This window comes from Diplotaxodon limnothrissa, linkage group LG18, assembly GCF_057381915.1.
Source record: "Diplotaxodon limnothrissa isolate DT_005_m linkage group LG18, D_limnothrissa_male_GT1.1, whole genome shotgun sequence".
Taxonomy (NCBI): domain Eukaryota; kingdom Metazoa; phylum Chordata; class Actinopteri; order Cichliformes; family Cichlidae; genus Diplotaxodon; species Diplotaxodon limnothrissa.
Window position 1 is genome coordinate 29565532 of NC_140613.1, and position 26817 is coordinate 29592348.

The following is a 26817-nucleotide window of genomic DNA, read 5'->3' on the forward strand; positions in this document are numbered from 1 at the left end:
AGGCTGGCTAGATTTATGGTTAGGTATGTGTGCAGACAGCTAATCAGCAGCAGACCACAAAAGACCCCTCTGTGGCTACAAGATAAAGATAACCATCAGTCCATATACAAACATGCACACACCTGTAGCTAGCAGATAAGGAACGGCCTTTCATGATGGAAAGAACAGCTTCTGATTTACTACTTTGGATAACTGTAGCAAAATGCCCCTGATTATGCTTCCCCTCACAGTTTGTGTGTGTGTGTGTTTGTGTGTGTGTGTGAGAGAGAGGGAGCAGTTGGCAGCTGATTTGTGTAGTCTCTCTGATGAAAGTAATTCATCACTGAGTGGTGACACTTGTGTCAGCTGGTATCATGTACAATGTAACGCTGCATCTGTATCGCATTGTGAGCTTGTGCAGCGTTAAAGGCTGTGCCGTTAATTTATGGCCGTCTCCCATGGTGGAACATCTAACACGCTCCCTGCTGTAGAAGCGGGTGGTGGATTAACGGTCCTCCTTCAGTCTTCCTCCTGTCTTTCTCTCTCTCTTCCTCTATCTTTCTTTGCCTCGCTCTATCCTTTTTAAAGACCGGTCCCTAATTAGTGCTTGTGTAGTCCAGTGATATACAGTCCTCTATCTTTCTGACACATGCTAAAGAAGACATTTATTTTAGCAGCCATTGGTCTTTTCCCTTTGTGGCCCGGACAGTGTCTGATTGTTTACACGCAGCGCCTTTCACCGACTTTTGTCCCTCATTTAGAACAATTGCTTGTTTTCTCTCCTGCTTATCTCATGTTAAATTAGACTGTTTTCAGACCAGCATTGGCTCAGACATTGCAGCTGAACCAATCGCAGACCCTCAGTAGGGATAAAATCGCAGAGCACACTACTAGAAAAACTGCGCAAGATTTTAAATTTGTTAACTTTTGTACCATCCTATTCTGTATACTGTATTAATTGCACTGTCAAAAGCATAAATACTTTATAGCATTTGCAAAAATCCATTTTGCATGTCCCACATGTCCTCCTTCCTTTCCTGTTTCCTTTTCTTGGTTCAAAATAAAATCATGTCAATCAATTTAACCCTCATCTCTGTTCATTTGAAGCACTGGGAGCAAAAAGTTGAAAATAAAGACAGGATTGTTTAAAGATTGAGCTGTCACAAAATTAGATTATCAGTGTCTATAAAATAGCAACAATGCTTTGTTTCAAAAGTGTTTTCTTTCCTGGGAAATTCATTAAACTAAATATGCATGAAGGTCCTGAGAGAGTCTGTAAACACCACAAAAGAGATGAAAGAAAACAACTGAGGAATTCATTATTATATCATCATAAGAGCATTTTTAACAAATTCTAAATATCGTGGTTATTATAAATATATGATGTACATATGATGTAAATAAGAGCTATATTATATTTTTAAACTGCAAACAGCTGACTATCTGTGGCAAGGACTGCACTGCCAATGAGTACAAAACAAAAAATATTTAGTGGCGAGTCAAAGAAAATTCTGCCGCAGATACAATTTTTGCACAACCGTTAAGTTCAGATTGGCCCACATGTTAAAGAGTTCAGGTACATGCAGATATATTACACATGCCATCATTACAGTAAGAAGATAATCCATTGGACTCCAAAATCAAGGAGATTCCAACAGAAAAATGCCCTCTGTGACCCAACAGTGGACTGGCATTATATTTATGCGATATTTATATGTAACTTCATGACCTGTGTTAAAGCTAAATGACGCACATAGCACCTTTAATCTTTGCCTTTCTCTCTCTTCTGTTTTTTTCTTGTTTTACCGCATCTCTCTCTCCCTCTGTCATGATCTGCTCCTCTCTCTTTCTCCCCTTCTGCCTCTCTCTCAGCGCTGAGGCCATAGATCTCTCTAACAGGCACTATCTGCAGCCCTAAGCCCTAATGAGGCATCATAAGGCGAACAGTTTGCAGCAGCACCGCGCTGCTCTTTTATTTGCCAAACCATATCTCTTCCTCGCCCCCCCTCCTCCCGACTGCCCTCTCTTCGTCTCTCAATTGCTCTATCAGTCTGCCCTGCTCACCATATCTCTCCCTCTCTGTCTCTTTCCACCCCTCGTTCCCTCCATCTCCTCACTCTCTCTCGCTCTTGCTCGCTTGGTCTTCTTGCCATTGTGCTTTATCTCTCTTCTCATTCACCCGTTGAGCTCCACTCTCCCCTGTCGTGGCGCTTTGAATCATATCTGGCCGTCTACATATGCTAAAGCCTGTGTAATTACAGCAGCTCTTAAATAAAGACACGCTCCTAAAGCTGTCGGCTCGAATCACAGCTAAACAAGGCAGGAGGGGCCTCGCAGCAGCAACAAAGCTGTCATAGATAGCTATGGATTTATCACCAGCAAGAATAGGGGGAGAGGGAGGAAGTGGGGAAAAAAAGAAGATATTTCACATGTTGTCTCACATAATGGAGGGTAAAGTTTATTTATGTTTTTGTTTGGGAGAAAATTAAAACAGATGAGTGAATAGAGGGAAGAACTCTGGTGCAACGTTTTTTTCTCAAGTCGGAATATGGTTAGCTGTTTGAGGGAATGAACTGGAATAATTAACAGTGTCTTCTGAGAAACGGATGTAGGCTAAATAATGTGAAACTAGCAATATGATTCAATGTAATTTTATTTATCTACCACCAAATCACAACAACAGTCATCTAAAGGTGCTTCACATTATGAGGTAAAGACCTACAGTAACACAGAGAAAACCCCAACATCCCTATGAGCCTCTGTGAACAAGCACTTGGTGACAGTGGGAAGGAAAAACTAAACAAGTGAGGAAGTCCCCAGCAGCCTAGGACTATTGCAGCATAACTAATGGAGGCTCGAGGGTCACCTGATCAATCCATTCATCAATCAATAACTATATGCTTTTTAAAAAGAACAGTTTAAATCTAATCTTAAAAGTAGAAAGGGTGTCTGTCTCCTGAATCCAAACTGGGAGCTGGTTTCACAGAAGAGGGGCCTAAAAGCTGAAGGCTCTGCCTCCAATTCTACTTTTAAATATCCACAAGTAGGAACCACAAGTAAGGCTGCAGTCTGAGAGTGAAGTGCTCTATCGGATATGGTACTATGAGCTCTTTAAGATAGAATGGGGCCAGATTGTTTAAGACCTTTTGTGTGAGAAGTCTGGATTTATCAGGGAGCCAATGAAGAGAAGCTAATATGGGAGAAATATGCTCTGTCCTTCTAGTCCCTGTCAACACTCTTGCTTTTTAAGGAACTTTTAGGACAACCTGATAATAACTTATTGCACCAGTCCAGCCTGGACGTAAGGACGAATGCACACCTGAACAATGATTCTTCAGAGATCACCACTAGTGTCTATGACCGTATGAGCCTTTGTAGCAAAGTACTGCTCACCTGTAAACACAGCACATATTATCAACCTCCAAACCCTATGTCACTCTTTAAAACAGCACAACGTCACAGAGTCTCAATTCCATAAAACAAAGACGTCTATTCAAGCCTAACATATCGCCCCGGCCATAAACTCCTCCTGTCTCTCAAACTGTAACAGCTAGGGAGGAATTTCAAGCGCCGGGCTTCTGTATATCATCTGTCTGTCTGTTCTCGGACTCGCTCCACGAGTAAATGAGAGATCCATGTGATGGGCGCCTGCTCTGTTTTTCTATCTTCTTTATTTCTTCTACTCCTTCTTTATTCCTGGGGTGTTTGCTTCCCTGGATTTTTCTTCAAGAACTTTAAGCCTCCCCTCCATACACCCGTATGTTATTTCATCGATACCATCATCGCCATACCATCTATGGCTCATGTTTTCCTCGCCGTTTCCTCCACCTGCCCCTGTCTTCCCTGACATACATCTTTGTCTTCTTTTATCTTCTCCTCATCCTCACCCTCTCACTCCTCCGCGGTCTCCCCTGCCTCCTTTTCTCCCCCCCTCTCTCTTTCATTCTTGACTTCTGTAATTCATCAGTGCGAGCAGCAGTACAGATTGATCAGCCTCTAAAGGCAGTGTTGTGCGTCCTGCTGATGTTGCAGTAACCTCTGCTGAATAGCGAGCAGTGTGTCTGTGTGTGTGTGTTTGTGTGTGTGTATGTGAATGGCGCGGAGGGAAAGTGGAGGGGACATTTTTTAAAATGTATTAATCGTGGTGGTAAACGGGATGAGAGTGGTTGCGACAGGCCCATCTTTTGAGGGAGAGGCCATACGTGACACACACAAACACACACGTGGCTGCACACACGCCCGCACGCAGTCGCATTCTAATGTCCCGAGGGTTCAGCCCAAGTGCTTTACACCCTCGCATCAGCCAACAAACACAGACATCTAAAATGCAATCCTTACACACACACACGCACAAACAGACACCACCTATGGGGAAATACAAGGCAATTTATCACTAATCACTAGACACCTTAACTTTGTATTCATCTGGATTTCCTATGATTAATAGCTTTCCGCAGCAAACTTTATCTCTCTGAAAACTGCACTCGAGCGTTCATGTGTGTGGAAGTGCCCCACAGTATAAGCAGACATAAACAAGTGTTTAATTGTTTGGGGAGAGCATGTTGGATTAGCCACAAGATTACCTCTTCTATTGCACATTTCCCCACATTCGACCTCTTTTGCTTTACTGTCATTCTTTTACTTACTTTGGTTCTGAACTCGATCTGGTCACATATGGGAAGCAGGGGGTTAAATATAAGTATTTTTTTTTAAATTGTGATATAAACGTTTTTTTTCTGTTCCATCCACTAAAAGAGACGGTAAACGCCAAGTTCAGTTAAATAGTACATCTCGCTTCAATTAATTTTGCTAAAGAAAACAGTAAAGGGAAATTCAATCTTTCCCAAATGCCTTTCCTATAATCAGAACAATATTTCGTGTTGTAAGCAATCGATTTGACACAAACCATGAGTGTTGAAGGATAAACTTCAAGTTTCTGGAGCAATTCAGGATCTTTTTATTAACTCGCACCACTTTGGCTTTAGATGCTAGATCGTGTGTGGTCGAGCTTTCTGCAAGAGTGGAGAGGAAAAGGAGGAGGTGGAGAAGAGGAAAGAGGAGATGAGAGCAAAGAGGAGGAGGAGGAGGAAGGGATGAAGGCGACAGAGGAGAGAGGAAGCAGGGAAACTGGCGAATGGAGGAGAGGTGACAAGGCTTCGGGGACAGACAGGGGCATGAATAATTTATCAACACTTCTGATGGACAGATTAGGGGAAAAAATGAAGAGAGACGGAGCAAGAGAAAGAAAGGCATGGTGGTGTGGAGAGGGAGAGCGAGAGAGGAAGCGAGATTGAAAGCAGAGGAAGGGGAGGAATAAAAATGACAAACGGAAAGAGAAAGAGAAGAAGAAAGCAAGTGAAGGGTGGAGGGGGCCCACACACTGGAGCTTTTTGATCCTAACAAACCCCTCTCGCCCTGACACCACCATGCCATCTGTGGCCCGCTCTGTGTGTGTCTGTGTGTTAAGTATGTGTGTGTGAGAGAGAGGAATAGAGGAGACCGTGACAAAGGAACCGGGAGACACAAACAGATAAAGACGAGGGGATGTATAGGATGTTTTTTTATGATTTCAAATTCAGATATGCACTCCTCCATTTATGGGAGACGCATAATCAGAAGTCGTGGCATCCACAAATTGTAAGAGTGCGTGAGCAAAGCAGAACTAAAGTCCTCAGCATTTTAGTGGTTGACAAAGAAAACTGTGTCATTTGTTTCTTAGGAGGCAATTGTGGAAGAATGATTTTGAAATAGCGTAACAAAAAGAAACAACATATCTACATATGTTATGAAACAAATGATAGGTGGGTTATTTCGCTTGGAACAGCTGAGTATTCTTTATCAAGCACGTTAACATGACCGTGATATCAAACCTGGTAAGAATGTGTGTGGGCCCACACTGATTATACACCATTTAACCAAGACCTTCACAGCCATCACATTCTCCTTTTAGGTTATATAAATTAAAAGTGTCAGTTGGGTGACATGCACCTTTAATTCAGGAGGATTTGAATATTTAAAGAGGCCGTGGTTAATTTGTCAACCCTGGTCGAATGTCACAATTAGCATTCTGACCACTTATTGATGTGCGCGCGTGTGTGTGTGTGGGTGGGTGCGTGTATTGATGTGAATTATGAATGCGGTGATGACAGGACTGGGTTGGCCAAAGTGCCATCAGGTGCTACAGCGCATTAACATATGTACACACACACACACAGAGGAAACATGTTCTGCTTTTTGGTTTTCTATCCATCTTACTATTAGACACAGAACACCTGTATCTCTGTCACACACGCACCACACACACACAATGTGTGTCCCCAAATGTCCACAAATCAGTCACTCTTCTTCACCTGCTTTGACTTTCACATGTTCTTTTTGTCCTTTCTCATTTTCTCTTCCTCTTCCTCTGCTGGCCTCCGGTGCACCTGCCTTTCATTACTGCAGCCGGCACTTTTCAGCTTATACCACTGACCGTGTTATGGGTGTGTGTCTGTGTGTGAGTGTATGTAGTGGTAGGGTCAGCATGTGGCCCGTCGACATTATACCACGGCACAACCACGCTGCAGACAGCAAACCCAGCATGTCAAGTCTTTACCTTCCAACACCACACAAACGGCCGCGACCGGTCGCCCCCGGTGACCAGCCATTACCACAGACCTTGCACTGAGGTGCCGGGCCGGGTCGCAAGACATGCGACCTAACAGTGAGCGCCAATACTCACAGATATGTGCAACGAGCGTTCCTGACATTGAAGCAAAGTCAGTGTTGTTTTTCGTGCACAGATTCAAGCCTGGCAGAAATCTAAAGGCTGGCTTGTTTAAAGCTGCACTGCTGAGGGGTTTTATATGAGGGAGGTGCCAAATTACTGGTTTAATGTGTACATTCTGGCTTGTAGTGACACACTTAGAGAGAACTATCATGATGGCCACAAGAGTTCCTCTCAAATTAACAAAGTGCTTTAGCGTCTTTCAGCTCATTGTTTTGGTTTTCCAGCCAACAACTTCAATCTTTTGAGTTCTCACAACTAGCTAAAGCATGGAGCAGTGAAAGTGTCAGAAAAGAAAAAGAATATTCATATTTACCTTTACCGTTCATGCTTATTAATCAATTTTGGGGGACAGTTTTTTCCTTTTTACAGTCTTTATGCTAAGCTATATTAGCAGTGAAGCCAAACAGGGTTTTTGTATGAAATTGTTTTTAATGCACAGCAGAGGTTAAGTTTACTTAATGTCTTCATACAAAAACCAAAGGGAGATACCTTTATCTTACTTTCTGTTACAGTGGGTTTTGATCATATTTCCAGTTAGAGAACACAACCACTTCCTTGCAAATGGTTTCTTTGTAAATTTGCATTTTCTGCTAAGCATGCGTCTCATATTGAAAGGAATGCGTGTTGCAAATATTTAAAGATTTTTAGCGCAGATATTTTTAAACACACAAACAATTTCTTCTTTCTGACTTTTTCCATCTCTGGTATCGTGTCATGAAGGGCGCACAGACTAAACACAGTCCAGCGCAGTTACTGTTGTCTTGTCATTTATGGGCCCTGCAGTCGTTCCACAAAGTTTGGCACCACACAGCAAAAAGCTTTAGTTAACACCATCTTCAGTATGATTTGTGAGGTTGATTTTCAATCTTCCCACCACTAGTCTTTAAATTCTGACCCGAGCTTTGTGTGACAACACTCCGGCAATTACACGAAAGCACACAATGGGTCCCTAACAGTCTGCAAAGCCCCGACTGGTGACATCCCATAGGTCATTAGGCTTGTTTCTTAGAAACAAGATAGAGCTAACAAGTGCACAGCGAGGTTTAATACGGTGTCAGTGTTAAGATAAGAGAAAAGCTTGTCTCTGTGGCATGCTAGGTTTATATTTCTTATAGAAACCAAACCAAGTATGTAACAGACAGGAAATAGAGCAAGACAAATGAAAACCCCAAAGAACAACAAACTAGGTCAGACGGTGTTTGAAGATGTGAATCTCTCTCGAATGAATCGCCCTGTGTGTAGACGCAAATGATTTCATTTCATTGCCACTTTTTCCACACATATGTGATTAGTTAATAATGTTGCAGGAAAAAAGTCTTGTGAATGAAGCAAGGAGAAAAGAGGTTGTGCAACACACTTGTGCGTGCACGTGTGTGTGTTTGTGTGTGTGTGCGCGTGTGTGTGTGTGTGTGTGTGTGTGTGTGTGTGTGTGTGTACACGCGCTCCCCTGTTGGGTGTAGAGGAGAATCAATATGTCTTTGAATGAGGGTCAGAAGGGTTGTCTGCCCAGGGAGAGCTGACAGATTTGCTCTCTTTTGCTCTGCTAAGCCCCTGCCTGCTTCTAACACCCCTTGACACACACACACACACACGCACACAGATGGAGACACACACACACATATAGGAAAAAAACCAGATGGAAGAAAACACTTGCACACATGGATGAAGCGCTTCTCCAAGAGGGGAGAATTCCGAACATTTTTGCCATCGGGACGTGATATTAGACGTTCCACATCGAAATGAACCCTGCTACATACCCTGCTCAGTGTGTATATGTTTGGACTGCATATGTGGGCGTGTGTGAGACAGAGAGATGGTGCAAGAGAAGGGCGGTGAAAGCCAGGTTTGAACAGCAGAACACGATCTACCAACACCGCCGGCGAGTGTCGTAAATCAGGTCCGGACAGACAATCATGCAGAAACCAAAGAGGAACGAGTGCGACGCCCGAGGACATAAATAAACACATCGAGCAGTAATGGTAATTTAGAATCAAAGTGGGCCTTTTGAATAGTTAGAATTTAAGCAGGGACAGCTGTATATAAAAAATACCTTGTAGGCCTTTCTGTAATGCCTTGCTAGTCACCACTTGTCTTTATTTCCAGAAATATCCCTTTGGGTCTCGTGAGTTGACACCCCTTAAATATTAATGGTATTCCCACATTCTATTGCCTAAAATGTCATTCTGCTTTACACTGGGGTATGCTGCAAAGTTATGCCTGATTTACTTGCTATTTTTCAACACATTCACATTCCACGGATCAAATACAGCGGAATTTATGGTTCAATGCGGGCGGTGCGTTCGCTGTCCGCTCCTGTCTGGCGATGGCCAGTCTGCCTGCAGACAGCCCTGTTACTGGATGGTCTACAATGTGGCACAACTGGTTTGTGGGCCACTCTTGGCTTGTGATGTTGTTGGTCGATCAGCCAGCTGTGGTGAGGAGCAAAGTTCTACTGTACAAAGGGCTGTCTGAACAGAAACATGTATGCAGACAGACACGTTTGTTGGACCACATATTACGCTTCACATAGATGCAGTTGGTTATGCACCTCATCCTCCTTTAAAGGCATAAGCATGGCGTTGAACTATACCACAAGTTTGTCAAAGAGTTAACAGCAGTTCACAGAGTGTTTTGCACTGTGCACCTTTGTTTGGTTTGGTTTTCACTCAGTAGATTTTGCTCACTGGATAGGTTTAGGCACAGGAACAAACTTGGCTAGGTTTTAAAAAATGGTCAACGTTAAGGTTGAAATTTACCTCTTCACAAAAAAATCAAGGTTAACCTGTTCGGTCAATGTGATGCAAAAGGGACCTTTTCAGAAGCTTCCATACATTCAGAGTTTGTTGGCACAGATTCAAGAAAAGTGTTTTTGCCCAACTTGGAGATGTCAGCAATTTTAAGAAACAGGCAAAATTTGGCATCCTTGGGAATGTGTTTTATTTCTTCTTCAGTATATTTAAAGCTTAAAGTCGACCTGGATTATGCGTCTCCTGAGCAGATAACAGTTTGTGGTTTTATTTGCTGTTATTAAGGAAAATCTTTTAAAAGTGAATGCAAGAATTCTTGTAGAGATAAACAAACATGAATTGACAAAGGGCGATTAATGAGGGTAAACAGGTGTGAATGGGACTTAAGTCTCACAGCAAAAGAAAAAAAAGTCTTAGTTAAGTAGATAATCACCTCATTTTCTGGATATTCCTACTTACAATAATGTAATTACAAAGCTGATCAAAGGACCCACAATCATTAAATAAATCATATAATGTGGACTTTTTACACAAAAGCAACACATATAGTCCTGCCATGTTTCACACTGTATATTATTTCATTTTACTGTTCCTCAATCGCTAAAAAACCCCTATATAATCAAATCTGACACATAGATTCAAGCATGGAAATGTGTGTGTGTGTGTGTGTGTGTGTGTGTGTGTGTGTGTGTGTGTGTGTGTGTGTGTGTTTCATGAATGTTTTCACATGTGTATGTCGCTTACGTGTGTATGCGTCCCGTGTGCTTAACATACTAGAACAGCAATTAGTAATCACTCATGGAGCTAATGACATCAATCAATGAGCTTTTAAAACCAGCCATTTGATAATTACAACCATCAGTGGTCACCCATGGATTCATTATAGCGCCGTTTTCTCTGGTAGTACGATGCCTCTCTCTTTCCCTCCTCACTTTCTTTCTGTCTGTCTCCTTTAACATTTCAGAATCACTTAATGAAGTATTACATTTACTGTATATAACTATTTATTCCTTGTGCAGCAAGTTAAGATGCCCCAGCACTGAGTATTTAATATTAAAGCTTTTGGTAAACTTGAACTACAAAGTCTGTCTGAAAAAGGAAAGAAGGTGAAGATGGGAAACAGCGATGACTAGAGACAATCCTGCCTAAATCAGCAAGGAGATTATTTAAGGATGGAAGAAGGAGCTATAATTCTCTCAGAACGATCAAATGAGAAAGGGAGGTTATTCTTTCTTCCTCAATTTCACCTAATTCCCACTTTCACTGACACATTTTACACATTTTACTTTCTTTCTTTTTTCAGATCAAAGTCATCCCTTTGATCAACAACTGATTACTTTAAGTAGAATCTGGAAGAGTACTTTGAGGAGTTTTAAAACTGTGGTTATGTCACTGGCACTGAAGAAAGTGTTTCATCTGCAAACTAATAGATTCCCATGCTATGGTATTGTTTGGTCTGTGATTTTATTGTTATTATTTTTAGGTGTTTAGTGTCAAGAATGATGTAAATATATAGCATATATAATTCAGATGTTATGGGACGATATTACTAACGTGAAATTAAAATTATAGAATGCTTTTGGAAGGCATTACATTTGTAGGTGATAAACAGGCAACACAACTACATCATAATATGTGATATATATATATATAAGAACAATCAGCTAAGATGTACCTCTTTGCCAAGGTTGATTGCTCAACACCTAGTCTCACATGAGGAGAATGGATGAACAGATGGACAGATATGTTCATTATAGCTCCAACAAAAATGTAATTAAATCCAAGAACATGAATGTTATATATTAATGGATGTTTCTAGGGGGGGTTCTTCAAGAAACATAAAAAAAACCCTTTTCAAATATTCTAAAACAAAAACTCTCCAATGTGTTGAATCCGATGTTAGGACACTTTTTCTGACCTTGACCCTAAATTCAGTTTGACTCAGTGTAAATGAACTGTCTAGAGGACCAGCTGACAACTCCAGGAACTGAATATGAGCTAACCTGCACATCATATAGGTGTGTGAGCGTGTGTGTGTGTATACTAAATGTGTGGGCTTGTGGATGCTCATCTGCGTGTGTTTGTGTGTGTGTGTGTGTGTGTGAGGCACGGATGCACAATTACCAGGCAGGCGCGAATCGATAGGTGCCTGCTGACAGATGGATTAGCACGGTAAACAGATGATACACACACCGCTAAATTATTCATCTGCTGAACAGTGGGCTGGGTTTCCATACACCCCCCGCTGACAGGGGGGAAGCAAAGGAAAGGGGTGTAAATAAGGAGGCTGAAGAAGAGAACCTAAAGAGGGCACTTGGCTGTGCATATGGTATTTTTTCTTGTTTTTTAGCACAATTTCACTGTGTTCAAAATTGTGTTGTGATCACCGACAAAGATTATTACGTAGTCTGCACAGCTCTTAAAGAACACACTCGTGGACACATGGGCTCGGCTCCTCTAATGCCTTCTAGATATGCAGAGGCACCACGAGGTCAATGTGAAGTGTCTTGGGATCGCAAACACACATGTGCGCAAACATCCGTTCTTTATCCACATCTTTCTTTGAAGTGCGGGCAAATCCGTGATCATCGACTGTTTATGCCTTTAACAAAGTCTGCAGCATGAATGCAATTTCACAGGCATACAGAAGCATAGCGGAGGTACAGGCAGCGCTGTGGACAAACCTGATCACACACCATTATGTTTGCTGCTGAAGTATCTTTACATGAGCATGGGATGATTCATTCAGACCAGTGCTTTCAGATGACCTTTTAGTTGGAGCACTTTCAAAGGCTGCTTGGTTTAACTAACTATAAATTATGAATTAAGGCAGTGTGCTTATTAAGTGGATGGTGGGACATAGTCTTCTATCTTCTATCTGTTAAGTGATGATGTATGAAACCTGCTTCTGGGTCCAAACTACACTGTACTCATTAAGGCTGTTGTCTTTTTAACGTGTTTTAATGCTTTGTATCTTGTTCTATTTAATTTGAACAAACCCCTAAAAATAGTCACTGTCTGCCTCTCACGGTTTTATTATCACCATTCATCTGCAGCATGTTTTAAAGCTCAGACACAAAATATTTGAATAGGTCAGAAAAGAATCACTCTGAGGCTAACAAAGATTTGAATGGGTACATAAAACTGGGATCAGGTTCCAAAACCATGCAAAAGTATATTGCAGAGTTCTGGAGTTTAGTCCGTTTACAGCATCTTTTTGCTGCCCTGCGATTGTGTTTGTCTCTACCCAATCGGAGACTGTCACGTTAACTTTTATTTAGGGGAAAAAAGGTTAGCGTTCACCCTTCAGTGTCAGTGTGCTAATGTCTTTATAGTATCCTAACCATAGCTCTGTATCTAACCACCACATAGCACACCGTTATATACCAGCTAGCCCAACTTCAGTAAACCCTACAAATGTTGCTGCTGTTTGGTTTTCTGTCTTCATTTATGTCCGAAGTGATAGTAGAGTTGTACCTTTCAGTTCATCAGAAATCCCTCAGTCAGAACATGGTATGTCATCTTTAGATGGAAAGCAAGCTAACTGTTTGCTAACTTCTAATCTTCTAGATGTTAAACTTTATTGTTACCCCCGGCAGTGCAGCCACACTGGTCATTTTAATAAAGATGAAAGAATTTAGACAGTTTTTAACTCTCAGTGATGCCGCAGTGTCCATTTGAGGTTGAGAACTGAAGGAGAGTTTGAACCTGGAAGCGTTTAATGACATCAGACTTAAAGAGCGAATAGAACCTTTAAATCTCTGCACATGCCAGAGCGCACTCCCAGTATTGAATAGTATAGATTCTGGTGTATGCAAATCATATGAGCGTGCACACACAGACACACATCCACACATACTCTGGCATGCATATAAAACATGCATTATTGATTTGTTTCACCTTTACAAGTGACTTTGGGGGCTTTTCCTGCAGCAGATGTTAAGCTTTTGTGATAAGGGGTTAGTGGGGGCAACTTTTCGGATGGAGGAGACCAGTGAGGAAGCGCTGGTGGCAATAACACAAGTTGCCATCAACTTCCATCTTGAAGAAAAGTTATGCAAAAACACACTTTCCATTCAAAGAGTTGGGCCTTACTTCCACAAAGCTACAGGTGCAAATGGATGATTTAGTGGCTCCTGTTGCATTAAAAATAATTATATATTAAATTGCACATGCGTGTGCATGTACTGAAGAATGGGCCGGTCCAGCTTTGTGAAGCAGCAATGCACTGAGAAGCGCTAACGATCTCATACCCACAACACCCCTACTCACACAGACACACACACAAATCGTTCGCTCGCATCATGGCCGCCATCAGCAGGAACCAATCAGATTTGATGAATAATTCAATATTAAAGAGGGTGTGACCAAGGCAGAGAGGGGGTGAGGAGGGAGTGGTGGAGGAGGGGGGCATTGCCAAGACGTGGGCCTTTTTTGGAAAAGGGCCTGCTATTTGTGTGTGTGAAAGTGAGAAAAGTGGGAGGGGAGTGTGTGTGTGTGGTGGTGATGGTGGTTGGGGGGGTCTGTCACAGTAGACTGCATCCACAAACTGGCTGCAGATTAGATTACTGAGGAGAGGAGAGTAAGGGGGGAGGACAGAGCGGAGGGAGAGAACAGGGCAAAGAAGGTGGCAGGATAAGATAAAGGAGAGGAAACAGGGGGAAAAGGAATGTTTTAATACGTCTGCATTAAAAGGTGTCTGAATCCCGAAGCTCCTCTGAAGAAAAAAACGTAAAGGTGCACAAAGTAACCCGGCAATCATTTTTGCATTAACTTAGATTCCTTTAGGGGAAAGTTAAACCACAAATTACAGAACGCTTTGCTTGACCTTTGCTTTAAGAAAAAGAACATATCTGAGCTGCTTTTATGACAATTTGCGTCTTGTTGTGCCGACGAGCATTAACAGCAATAAATCAGGTTTGTGTGCTGTTAGAGTCCTGTCACATGCTTTCTTCAGACGAAGCACCGCGAATGTACCAAAATTTAAAAGCCAGCACACCGCAGAGGTCAGTTTGGGGCTATGGCACGCCAGGGTCTTGTGTGAGGCCGATTGTGTGCAACTGTGTGTCCATATTAAAAAAAAAGAAGAAGAAATGTGTGTTGTGTTGCCAGGTGTGCTGCAGTTGTATGAGGCTCAGCGGAGTTTTAACACGGGGGTTTTTATTGGCTGAGCTGATGTCACCGAGGGAACAAAGTGGAATTCCGGAACCAGTGCATGTGTGTGTGTGTGTGTGTAAAACTTTCATTTTAAAGCAACCACTTGCCTGCAAAGTAACATCCTTTCATTTGAGTGTTATCCTTATTACATGCTTCTAGTTTTTCTCGATAAATAAAGCAGCAGTGGAAACAAGCTGGTTATTATATGTCACCGTGTTAGCAGGTGTCCTATTATGGGAGACAAGATGAAATCACTTTTGAGGCTGGAGAATATTTTGCAGAGTGCTGCAGAGGGATTCCTCTCATCTCATCCTCGCTCCTTCATGTGTCTTAAACCAGCTCAGTTGCTGCTCATGCACACACAAACACACACACACACAAAAGTGATCTATGTTGAAATGGAGTGGCTGGGCAGACAAAAGGCTCGACAGGAAGCAACTAATCCTTGATCTGCGCAGCATCGCAACAATGACTGCAAGAGTCACACCAACTGACACACACACACACACACACACACACATAAGTAGACAATTGCTTCCAGCTACCACCCAGAGAGAGAAAGGGGGTGGGGAGTTTGCATAAAAGAGCGATAGTAAATAAATATTTTCATATTCCTTACAACAAGAAATATGAAAATATTTCCTTTCTTTTTGCTTTTTGTTTCAAATAGAAGCCTTTAATAATTATGTGCTCACATGTTATAGCTGCTATATGAGGAAAATATGAGTTGGATGCATAAAGGCTGTTATTGACAGGGAAAAAACGCACACACTCCTCACCCTGGGGGAGCTGCCAGAAGGGCAGAAGGGCTCACACTTGAGGGTAAACAAAGCTACCGCAAGTAGGACAGTCCCTCATGATCCTGTGTGTGTGTGTGTGTGTGTGTGTGTGTGTGTGTGTGTGTGTGTGTGTGTGTGTGTGTGTGTGGCACACATTGGCAACTGACAGGGAGGCAACATGAGAGGGACAAGCCTTTTAACATCTGGCTAAGCACTGACAGGAAGATGCACACACACACAGGAGAGCAGGCAGGCGAGTCCCAGTCCTAATTATTAGAACACTCTTACTTAACTTAACCCTGCCACTAGACCGTGACAGGCAGAGATGGAAGGTGGTGGTGGTGGTGGTGGTGGGTGGGAGGGATAAGAGTGAAGAGCAGGGCAGATTGTTATGTGAGGACAAGGAGAAGGATGAGTGTTTCTGAATCCTTTCTGAACCCAAAAAGGAATGGAAAGGACCAAAAAAAATACAACGTTTTAAAAAACAAATAAATCAAAGACAGAAAGAGTCCACGTAGAAGAATTTTGCTTGACTGACAGTCAGTCTGTGGGAATTGGGGTGCAGGAATCCCACAGTGATGACCGCTAACAGCTAAAGATGGACCAAAAAAAAAAAAAAAACACCCCGAACCAAGACAAAATCTGTTTTGACACCCGCTAACATCATCCATCATCCCTTTCTGAGAACTTCATTGCTCTTTCGTCTACAGTTTATTTTTCTCTACCGTGGATTTTTTTTTTCTTTTGTGCAACTCAGCCCCAAAAAGAAACAACACACATGACATTTGCTCTGTTTTAGATGAGGGTGAACATAAACACACGCGAAAAAAGGAGGCGACACCAAAAAAAGAACAGAAGAAAGGCGAAGAGGAGGATGCAGAGAAGGAGTCTTGCTGTGTGTTTTAACAGCTGTGCCTGATGTTGGTTGATGGGAATACAGAGAGAAATGGGACTTTTAAACCCATTCCCTTCAAATAGAAAAGTTTCCAGCGAGGCTTTGAGGTCTAATTTCTGGATTGATGATTAGGAAGCTCTTGAATAAAGATCAGATTTCGTAGGTATTATCACTATCTACCTGTCTCGGTCATGTTTTCATAAGAATTCTTCTGCTTTTATTTCAGTCCAGCAGCTGGGATATGCATTTCAGCTCAACATCTCACCATCCTGTTTCTTCCTATCCTTCCTTCCCACTGCTCTTTCATCCTTTCTTTTATCTGATTCTACTCTTCCCTCCTTCATACATTCCTTCCCCTCATTCAGTTGCTACAAAAATTTCTGGACTTTCTTTTCCTGCCAAACGTTTCTGCTCCTTTTTAAAATTTAACATTTGTCATCTAAATAAGGCTTTTCACCTACTTTTCCTGTATGTAAAGTGTGTGTGTAGAACATAACACAAAAGAAAAGAAGAAAAAAAAGGCAAGGAAGTTGGACTAGGCATTTGGGGTGAGGGTCAGTGTAAATCTCTCAGCCTTGTAAATGTGGAGAGCGGAGAGAATGTCAACAAACAGACTACAGCGGTCACACACTCTTATTGGGAGACACACACAAAAAAAAAATAAACAGGGAGAGGAAGAGGAAAAGGATGGGAACATGGGGAAAAGATGCAGGAAAAAGAACGAGAGAAGAGAGAGGGAGAGGGGGGCAAAGATGATGGAACGTGACACTGACACGTCACGCAAAACCGTCAAATCCCCTCCACAAACAAACAAGTACACTGCAAGGGTGGATTGTTTCATTTGTCAACACTCGCATTAATACCAATCACACATCCCATAATTCCTTTCTCTCATTTACTGACATAAACCCTCATCCACTTTGTATTCCTTTGCTCTTCTGCTAAAATCCCACAGTGTGAATACAGTAAATGGTAATAGCTTTTACCATAATATGACATGCATAGTCTTCTTAAGGCATGATGGGGCCTTTATGTGACGGTTTAGTGGCTGACAGGTTAGCAAGTTTAGTTAACAGCCAACGTGCCTGCCGGTGCAGTGGAGGGATTTAAGGAGGCTTAGCACAGAGTAGGCCACTGTTGCTTGGAGTGGCATGAGGCAAACTCCATGCAAAGAAGTTAGGGTTACATTGTTTTTCGAGTTTTTCAAAAGTCTTTTTTTTAAGTGTAGAGCAAAGGAAATCTCGCATTCTAACCTGGGATTAACTTGCATGAGACGTGACTGAAAAGAGGGGTGAAAATGGGTTGAATTTAAGTGTAAATTCATTCATGAACAACAAGATCTGCATCCTCCTGATAGCACTGAAGTGAAGGCATTGCGAGCAAGATAGATAGATAGATAGATAGATCAGGTGTCTGCTTAAGTATGCCTAATGGCTTACACTAAATTAGAAGAACCTGCTAAATCAAGCACAGCACTAATTCAGGCAGGCCACAGAGACAATCCCAATCAGCTAGCTCACAGCAGCTCACAGCTCAGTTTATACCCCTGTACACATCCAGTTGATCATCTTCATTTATTTAAGCTGCTTTAACCTACTCAGAGTTGTTGTGCATCTGCAAGCCACTTGGCAACCTGCTTAATCAGTATCATACCTGCTGCCATAACTGCTCTGCTCTGTTCTTTTCCTGTGGCCGACTACTGTATGCAAAGCTCTGTAAGTAATTAGAGATAACACTGGCAAGCTGGAGTCTGAAATTAACTTAGGCACCTATTGGAATTTTTTTTTTACTACAATTGTGCAACAAGCAAGTTTTGAACTTAATCTTGTCAATAAGTCACATGCAATTAATTTAGTATTTTGGAAGGGGAGAAGGATATCAGTACTTTATTAGCAACCATAAATTAGACCCATGTACTATAAATAACCCCAGCCTAGATAAGGTGCAGATTTAATGGCTTACATGGACTCAAAGTTCCCTGAAATTTACAATGTCACTTCTACACTGGATGCACTCTTATGAGCTAAGCAGGACAGTTTAAGCAAACTTCCTTGGAGATCTGAGGATTTTTTAGTTAAGAGTTTAAAACATTACACCCTATAAATGAAAATTAGCATGATATCTTAGCTTATGTATTTGACCTGAGGAAATGCCTGTCAATAATAATGACGTTTTTTAGACCACACTCACGGTCACCACTGTATGATCCTGAACATTAAAAACCTCTTTTTTTTTTTTACAGTGGAAGTAAAAAATAGCCTCATGTATGTGTAAAAAAAACAAACAAACACACACACAGAGAGAGGCTGCTAGTTAGCTAATGTGTGTGTGAAGCAGCAAGGGCGCTGTTCTCATGGGATTGTACCAAAGTGTTGTTTGTTCTTTACGCCTCCCCTGGATAGCCAAAACCAGTGAAGGAGAACCCATAATTCTTTGCTGTAAGCAGTGCCTCTGCACATCCAATTGCATTAGAAGCCTATGGTAGAGGTGCCGGCTACTTGTGCCAAGATTTAACCTGATTAGATACAGATTCAGCCGTTCCAAAAGACAGCACAGAAGCCCTGTACCCATCTCCCATTCTGTCTCTGCCCTCGGTCTTATTGCTCACGAATTATGAGCACATCGTAGTGTGTTACTCACCATTCAGAGTTCTCTTGAGCAAGGCAGTGCAGGTGTGCCTTAGTGCTGCCACAAACAGATGTTAAGCTTCACGTGAAACAGGCCTAGATTTCAAGCTAAATCTGGAACATAATGAACCTCACATAATCTGTGAGATTTTTCTCTTTTCCTTCTCTTTGTTCTCGTTTCTTTTTCTCTTGCATTTTGTGCACTTTGATATCTTTCTTTTCCTTCTTACCCTCCACCCCCTGCAAAAACCACTGGGTGTCATCTTCCCAATTTCCTCCTTTCTGTTCGTCCTCCCTCTATTCCTCTCTTTCTCACCCTCTCTGTCTTTCCCGCAGTGGTCTTTTTTATCGGATCAGTCTCAGGTCGTCGCCTCTGTCTCTCATGTGTTCCATCAAGGATGCATCCCTCAAACACACACACACACACACACAAGATCAAGGATGGAAGAGGATTGGGAAAAGGAAGAGTGTAGAAAAAGCCGACAAAGGTGAGACACTGTGTTAAGTTAAAAGAAGAAAAGCTGAATAATTAAAAACACCAAAAAAGGGAAGACTGCCTAAATTATACACCATAAGCACGTCGCCGTCTGCCTCTCTCCTAATTTGTCACTGGGATCCGATACAGCTTGTTGACATGTGTAGGAGCTGTCGGCGCTCATGCTAAAAGCTGTTTGTGGAAGAGTGTTTGCCCATGCTTGCGTATTTGCGCTTGGAATTCTTACAGCTCCTCTTCCACCTTCCTTTTATTGCGCGCACACACGCAAACATGGCTTGCCAAGCTTTTGGGTATGTGGGTAAATCTTTTGGCAACAGGGCTGCCAGCGTGGAGCTATGATGAATGCTGATGGCAAAGAGCATGGCCGGTCTCTGAACCAGTCACTCACACATGCACGCACACACAGACACACACACACACATGCTCACATACTAATCAGATTCCCAGTGCATGAGGGCCAAATGGCATCCTTCCACTGGTGAATGCTAATGTGACCAGTGGAGCTTGTGGGCTTTTGAAACAAGGATATAGGGAAAGCTGGGAGAGATGATGACAGGAAAAACATTGATGTGATTGTTTATTGGTGTGTGTGATGCTAATGTGTGAACATTTGCATTCTTTTACACACTGCAGCAAGTTGTACTTTGAGTTAGTTTAGAATTACAGTGGACTCTGTGTGCCTGTATGTGTAAATCTGTTTAGTTTGCAAGCCTTACTATTATAATTGCATGTAGAATAATGGGAAAAATTTGCCCTTCTGCATCACTGTATCAGTTTGGGTGTTTTTTAATGCAAGATTATTATGTTTTAAGTTGTGATTTTGCCACCTGTCATATCTGAAACAATATATCTAGAACAGGTTTAATGTATAATGCAAAAAAAAAACCTGGCTCAGTCATTGCATGTGTATAAATTTGTCATCGTACAAGAGCAAATGGGGATTTATTCGGGTTTATCCTGGAAAACACCCTTAGAGCAATAATGTGTTAGATATTTTCAACATGGTTTAGAAAGGTGACACACATGTCAACGTAAAGTGTTTGAGTGTTGTTCCACTAGACGCCTCCAACACATTACCAATGCCCCAGTATTCCTGGTTATAGATTTTCCAGGTGCCTAATTCAGGAGGGATAACTACAATGGATATTCTTTCACTGTGTGTGTTGATAAAGGTTGAAAGCACCAGTCCATAATCCCTCATTAATGTTAGTACTGTATGTTGTATGCTCATACTGTTAGGTTTTCACTAATTTACTTTTTCCTGTGGTTTGTCACACTTGTGCTTGCATAGTTTGATGTGGCTAAACGAGATGTGGAACAGATATGAATGGTTACTTACAGCGTTCAATGCGGTCCTCAGGACTGGATGAAGTCTCTCTATCAGACAGGAGGCCTGACACAGCGAAGATCTTTTTCCCACTGTCTTCCACTGCTTTCAGGGCGCTGCTGGGGGAGCTCCCGGGGGGGATCTGTGCACCACCAAAGTCGTACTCTTTCCCTTCAGCATCAGAGTACCGCAGATGGGGTGAAGACTCTGCATCTAGGCACCCTTTGAGGCGCTTGGCTGGGGTGAAAGCAGACTGATACCCTCCTGGTGCCCCATCCCGATCTTCTGGAGGCGATGCAAAGGGCCGGAAGGCGCCAACGCCGCTGTGATTCAGCATGCTGATGGGCGAGCAGTCCAGGTTAGGTGGGGCAAACTGATGATGGAGGTGAAGGAGGGATGGAGGAAAGTCCCTATTGGGAAACCCTGGTGGGACAGCGCCTTGGCGGTGGTACATTGACGCAAAAGTGTAAGAGCCGTTGTTGAATGGCAAATGGACGTCTTTCTCCACAGAAACTGGCACACCAAAGGGACGCGGCTGCTGGCAGGGAATGGAAGCATCGCGAGAAGCTTCGGCTGTGGAGGCCAGGACCATGAGAGCTGGAGAAGCCAGGGGATTGGGCAGGTAGGAGGAACTCTCCATCTTGAAAGCTGCCCGGTGGAGGTCCATGTCTGGATTGACAAAGAAGGCTGCGGGAATTTCAGAAGGAGGAAATTATTCCTCCTCAATGAGATTAAAAACAATGTCCAAGACCCTTGGAAAGGGTCTGAAGAAGTAAGGGAATCCGGGTTGGAGACTTGAAGGTTTTGGCTTGTTGAAGGAAGGGGCTCCAAAAACAGCCCTTAGTGAGAAAAGAGTGTTTTTGAAGAAAATGAAGACTCAGCCAACGTCTGTTCAGATTAGCTTGAATTCAGTTCATTTCTCTGCAGTGGAACTAAAGTTTTCTATTTTGCCTCTAACCAAATAACCAAACTCAAACTCTGTTCAGTTCAGATCATTCCATGCCTCGTATATGCCATTGGGCATGTTCTGTCATTCACTAAAGTAGCAGTCTGGATTAGGTTAGTGCTGATATTAAATACAATGAATGTTCTAGATAACGTTTTTTCCTCTCTCCTTCCTGATTGCTGGATTTGTTGGTTAAGTTGAATGTTCTGGGACAGGTGGATATCTGTAGGTCGTCAAAGCCGATTCCGCATCTTCAGGGGGGTCACCAAACTGAGGACACACAAAACACAAGCATTAGATTTCAACTGAGACTCAGAGCTGTGCATAATGTTTCAGATTCAGTGCAAAGTAACCTTTCAACTGAAAGCTTCCCATAAACTAATTTAGATATTCAGGTATTTACTTGAGACTTCTCGTCAATTCCGCCATTTTTGGTAGTTCAGAAACGTCCTGGCTGTGCCTGCAGAGGGCTTCAAATCAGCTCATCTGTTTCTTTATATCCACAGTAAAAATGTAAATCCCTCTGCACACCCTCTCACATTTATCTTAGACCTCCTCATCTTTCCTTAATGATAGGTACTTTCAGAAACAAGAGGCGTGCTGCTTTTCCAACAAAGATCGATGCCTTGCTCTCAGTATGTATGCAGTGGAAAGGAGAGGAGCTGAGTGGAAAATTTTTAATAAAGAAGCTGCTGGAAGCCAAGGCTTGAATTCAAAGCCTTTGGGGGACAGAGTGTTCTTAAGCACTGTTGTTGAAGCTACAAACTCAAAACCTCTTGGGAAAAAGTGTCCTCGAGTTGACACTGTTGATCAAATCCTGTAAATCCCTGCCCTTTGACAAAAAGCCAAGAACTTTTTCAAGCCACAAACTTCTCTCAGTTTGCCCTCCTCTTTTTTCCTCCTTCTCTTTAAAAAAAACTTCTATAAACTGTTTCCACATCACATCTTTCCATTACGATCTCTGCAAACCTCTACGTCTCATCTCTTTCCAAATGCCCCCCTCCTTGTCCTCCATCCTAATCTATCCATCCCCTCCTCCTCTTCTTCCTCTTCTCTCCATCCACATCTCCTCCTCTCATCTCCCTAGCGCCAGCTATTCTCCCTCCCTCTTCCATCTCAGATCTTGGTCTAAGCCGCTTATTCTTACCATCTCCCAGGATATTATTGGACCAGAACCACTTGTCTTAAGATAAGGACACACACACACATCCACACTTCCACCCACACCCACACATGTGATAACAGCCTGTGTGGCTCAATGTTCAGCTCAGCGCCCCGACTTGGTGGGGCGAATACACTCTGCATCCTCACAGGCTATGCTACCCTATCTCTCCATCTAACCACTTTTAATTCCCCCCAATTTTAATCTGTCCTCTCTTTCTTTTTACATCTCTCCTGTCAATCTGTTCTCCTCTCATCCCTCCCATCTCTCCCTCTCTTCCCCATCTCTGCCTCCCTCCCTTCTCCCTTGAGTGATTCAGATGGGTGATATCATATCAGGCCTCGCCATCTGCCATCCACGAGCCAGAGGAAATCTGACTGAGTGAATAAATTAGCCGTACTTGACCCCACGACCTCTCGGCATCCGTGGCAACAGACTAGAATCTTTCCCTCCCGGGGATTAGATTGTAGCATGCGATTGGTCAGACAGAGGAACGCAGAGAGGCAGCCGATGAAACGACAGCATAACACTGCAGAGATTTTTATCCCCAAAGGGCAATTTGAAGGTGGCTGCCTTATTAAAGGTCCAATATGTTAAGATTTAGAATAGGTAAAGATGTGCTTGTTACAAATACGCAGCGGTGGGATTTAGCGCTAGATTAAGAGAAAATATGCATAATTTAACAGCTTATCAGGAGTGATATGACGTGTACCATGTATATGTATATATTATCCCCCCCAAAAAAGCAATCTAAAGTCTCACTCGTGCCATCAAAATTCGACACTCATGCAACTTAAAAAAGGTCAAACGTGAAGCCTTGTGCATACATAAACACACAACAAATACAAACTCACACAGTATCAAGTAGCAGCCTCTCTAGACAAGGTTCAAAGCTGTGTTGACTAGCAGCCAACATCAAAGGAGAAACTCCCTGGGAAATGAAAGGAGAAAATCTTTTATAGCTATCAGCTGTCCACAACACTCATTCAAATCAATTTCCAAACCTGATCTTGGCTTTGGCACGCTGCTCTGCCTCCCACACAGAAACACACACACACACACACACACACAAATATGCAGAACAACAACTGCCAAGAGAAAGGAGAAGGCCCAGAGACAGAGAGATTGGTGGGGGAGATGTTTTACATTACCGCAAATGTACAGTAGACCAGCACGGAGTGTTGAGAAGGGCTTACAATAACACACCTCTCTGGTCTGGACTGATGCCACAGAGTCGCATTACACGCCTCACTCCTAGCCCACCAACGCCCCTTTCCACGCTCTCTCTCCTCTATCGCAGTCGATACAGGAAATAACACCTTCCATAAGTGACCACAACAAAACTTGCTTTCTTTGTCCCACAGCTTCCTCTGTCTCTCAGTATACCCCCTCTCTTTCTCTGCTCCTACCCACTGTCTTCACGCCGTATATCAGATCGCTCTTTCTCCTCTGTAACCTCTAAAATAGGAGTGTGTCTGAGGTGTTGATAGCAAGGTAATACACTGATAAGTACTAAGATATTTCAATTTTATTATCATTACCCAACAGGCCGGCGGGCAGCGAGTGAAGGGCCGCCAACGTGAAGCAGCCAATCCAATAAGAGAACACTAGATATTTCCTTACAGGCCGCAGCAGGAGAGGAGCGAGTCGAGGGAGGGCGAGAGGAGAGATGAGGAGAGATGAGGAGAAGGCGGGAGATGAAAAATTAGAGGTGAGGAAACAAGGAGAAGAAGAAGAAAATAGATAAGATAGTGAGAGGTGAGGAAGACAGAGGGAAGGAAAGGGTGTGATAACAGAGCAAAGGGTACATATCTCATCTCCCAGGGTGACTCACATAATCTGGCTGCTTTCTGGCTTGGTGGTCCTGCATACGCACAAAAGCATGAGTGTGTGTGTGTGTTTTCGAGGCCTTAAAATCTGTGTATTTGTAATATTACATGAAAAGAAGTGTCAAAAAGCTTTTTTCGTTTTTTTTAACTTCATCACTAAAAAAACAATCATAATTCTAGATGACATACACCTATGTATATCATCAATATACAAGCGCAATTACATCTAACGCAAATATGCATAATGTCGGTCCGTGCCACTTACAATCCCATTTGCCATTGATGGATACCACCCACACAATGTCTGACACCGGGTATATGCATTTTATAATAGAAAATGTCACAGGGGAACATTTACCACGCTGTCATAATTTGATTACAGTGTGCAAGAATGATACAGCTGTCAGGGCGATATTAAATACAAACAGCAAGAGGGGCTCTTCACGTCGAGTCTGCACTTTAACTGACAATGTTGTACCAATCTGCGAAATTGCGGTGTCAACAACAATGTGCATTTACATCATTCTGAGAGGGAATCTTACTCAGAAATTATGAGTTACTGGGAGGTGGGCAGCAGGTGGAGTCGCAGATTCCACATAGGATAACTGGTGAATGTGGCCATAAACGTTATTATTGGTTTCTTAAGATAATCATTGAATTTTATATGATTGCTTTGTTAGCTAAAAGAAAAAAAAAAAAACAAGAGTTGGAGACATTTTAATGGTGGAATCATGAATGCAAGACATCACTTCAGGTCAGCCATAATCTGACGCTTTTCATAAATTAGGATCACTATCTCTGCCGCCCAGATGTTGCAGTGGATTACCTCATTCATCAACATGTGGAGTATAGAGACCTAAACAGCTTGGAATGTTAGGTTCACAGACGCAGGAGGGAAATTGAGCTCCAAACAACTACACTAGTGACAAAGAGCAAGCTTCTTTTTTTTTTTTTTTTATCGGAGCCTTCCTTTTTGTTGACTGCTTGGAATAAATATTTTTCCCGCATGGCTGCTTCGAGTGTGTAACTGACGCTTTTTTGCTGCTCCAAAGCGGCGCTGAAACTTGTCAAATCAAGTTTTCCAATGTGCCGACTTGAGTTTTGGAATGGAACGGAGAGGAATCCAATTGTTGTTATAAAAATATCCTGTCGACTGTGACTGGTGTGTGTGCGCACGTATGTGTGTGTGTGCAGGGGTATCTGCAAAACTATCGGGAAGCAAAGCAGTTTTTTTTCCTCTCTAATGGAGATGGAGAGAAAAGCAGTCAAAACCGCAGGCCTGTCTAAATGTCTGTGTGTGTCTGTGTGTGTGTTAGCGTGCACCTCCCAGTCGGTGGGTATATTTAGAGATTGTTGACAAGCATGAAAGTGCCACTCTTACATTCTATTACAAGACAGGCCAAGCTGTGTCATTCATCGCATCTCTGTGGTGGACACACACACACACACAAACACAGATTCACTCACACATACCAAATCATGTATGTATAGACAAATGAACGCTAGAAAAAATCTACAGAAAGCCATGCAGCGTAGTTTAACAGACGCCTCCATGCTGAAGTCCTGGCTTTTGACTTTAACACTGTGAGCATATTGTGTAAAAGCGAGACAGCAAAACTCAGAGAACAAAATATTATCTGACACTTCAGATACAATTTACAGCTCTTAAAATCCATCCTAAGCTTCTGCAATCTATCCTGAAAGCTTTGGTACATCATGTTTTAGCATAATCATTTCAACGTACACTATTAAACCTCAGCATGTCAGCACAGTTAAATAGATGCTACATTCAAGGTTTACACACAATATATATATTTATATTTATTAATTATATCTAAATATCTATATTCTTGGTAGCAGTCATTTTCATAGATATGAAATCAAACATGTACCCAAAAAAATCATAAAACACACACTATATCTCTGATCTCTTCGGGTCACAGTTTGGGGCATTTCAGTAAACAGGGATAGGTGGCTTTTTAACTAAGCATCCACATAATGTGTAATTGACACGAGTGCAGCTCTGGTGCCTTCTCTGAATAAGTCATTAACATAAATCTGTGCTGCCAGAAACGACAAAAGCTTTAAGCACAAACAAAGCTAT

The 26817-nt window shown here is 42.4% G+C and overlaps 1 protein-coding gene across 4 annotated transcripts in view; it reads right to left on the reverse strand.

The window, feature by feature from the left end:
* The window catches only part of rnf220a (ring finger protein 220a), a 149147-nt gene extending 127704 nt beyond the window's left edge, over positions 1–21443 (reverse strand). For 3 of the 4 annotated variants that reach the window (XM_085378292.1, XM_085378291.1, XM_085378290.1), the window contains exon 1: positions 20789–21443. In XM_085378292.1, coding sequence (XP_085234418.1) covers positions 20789–21443 — 655 coding nt within the window. Of the gene's footprint in view, positions 1–20784 lie in introns of all 4 variants that reach the window. The other variant, XM_085378293.1, reaches the window with a different exon arrangement.
* Positions 21444–26817: the final 5374 nt, after the last annotated feature.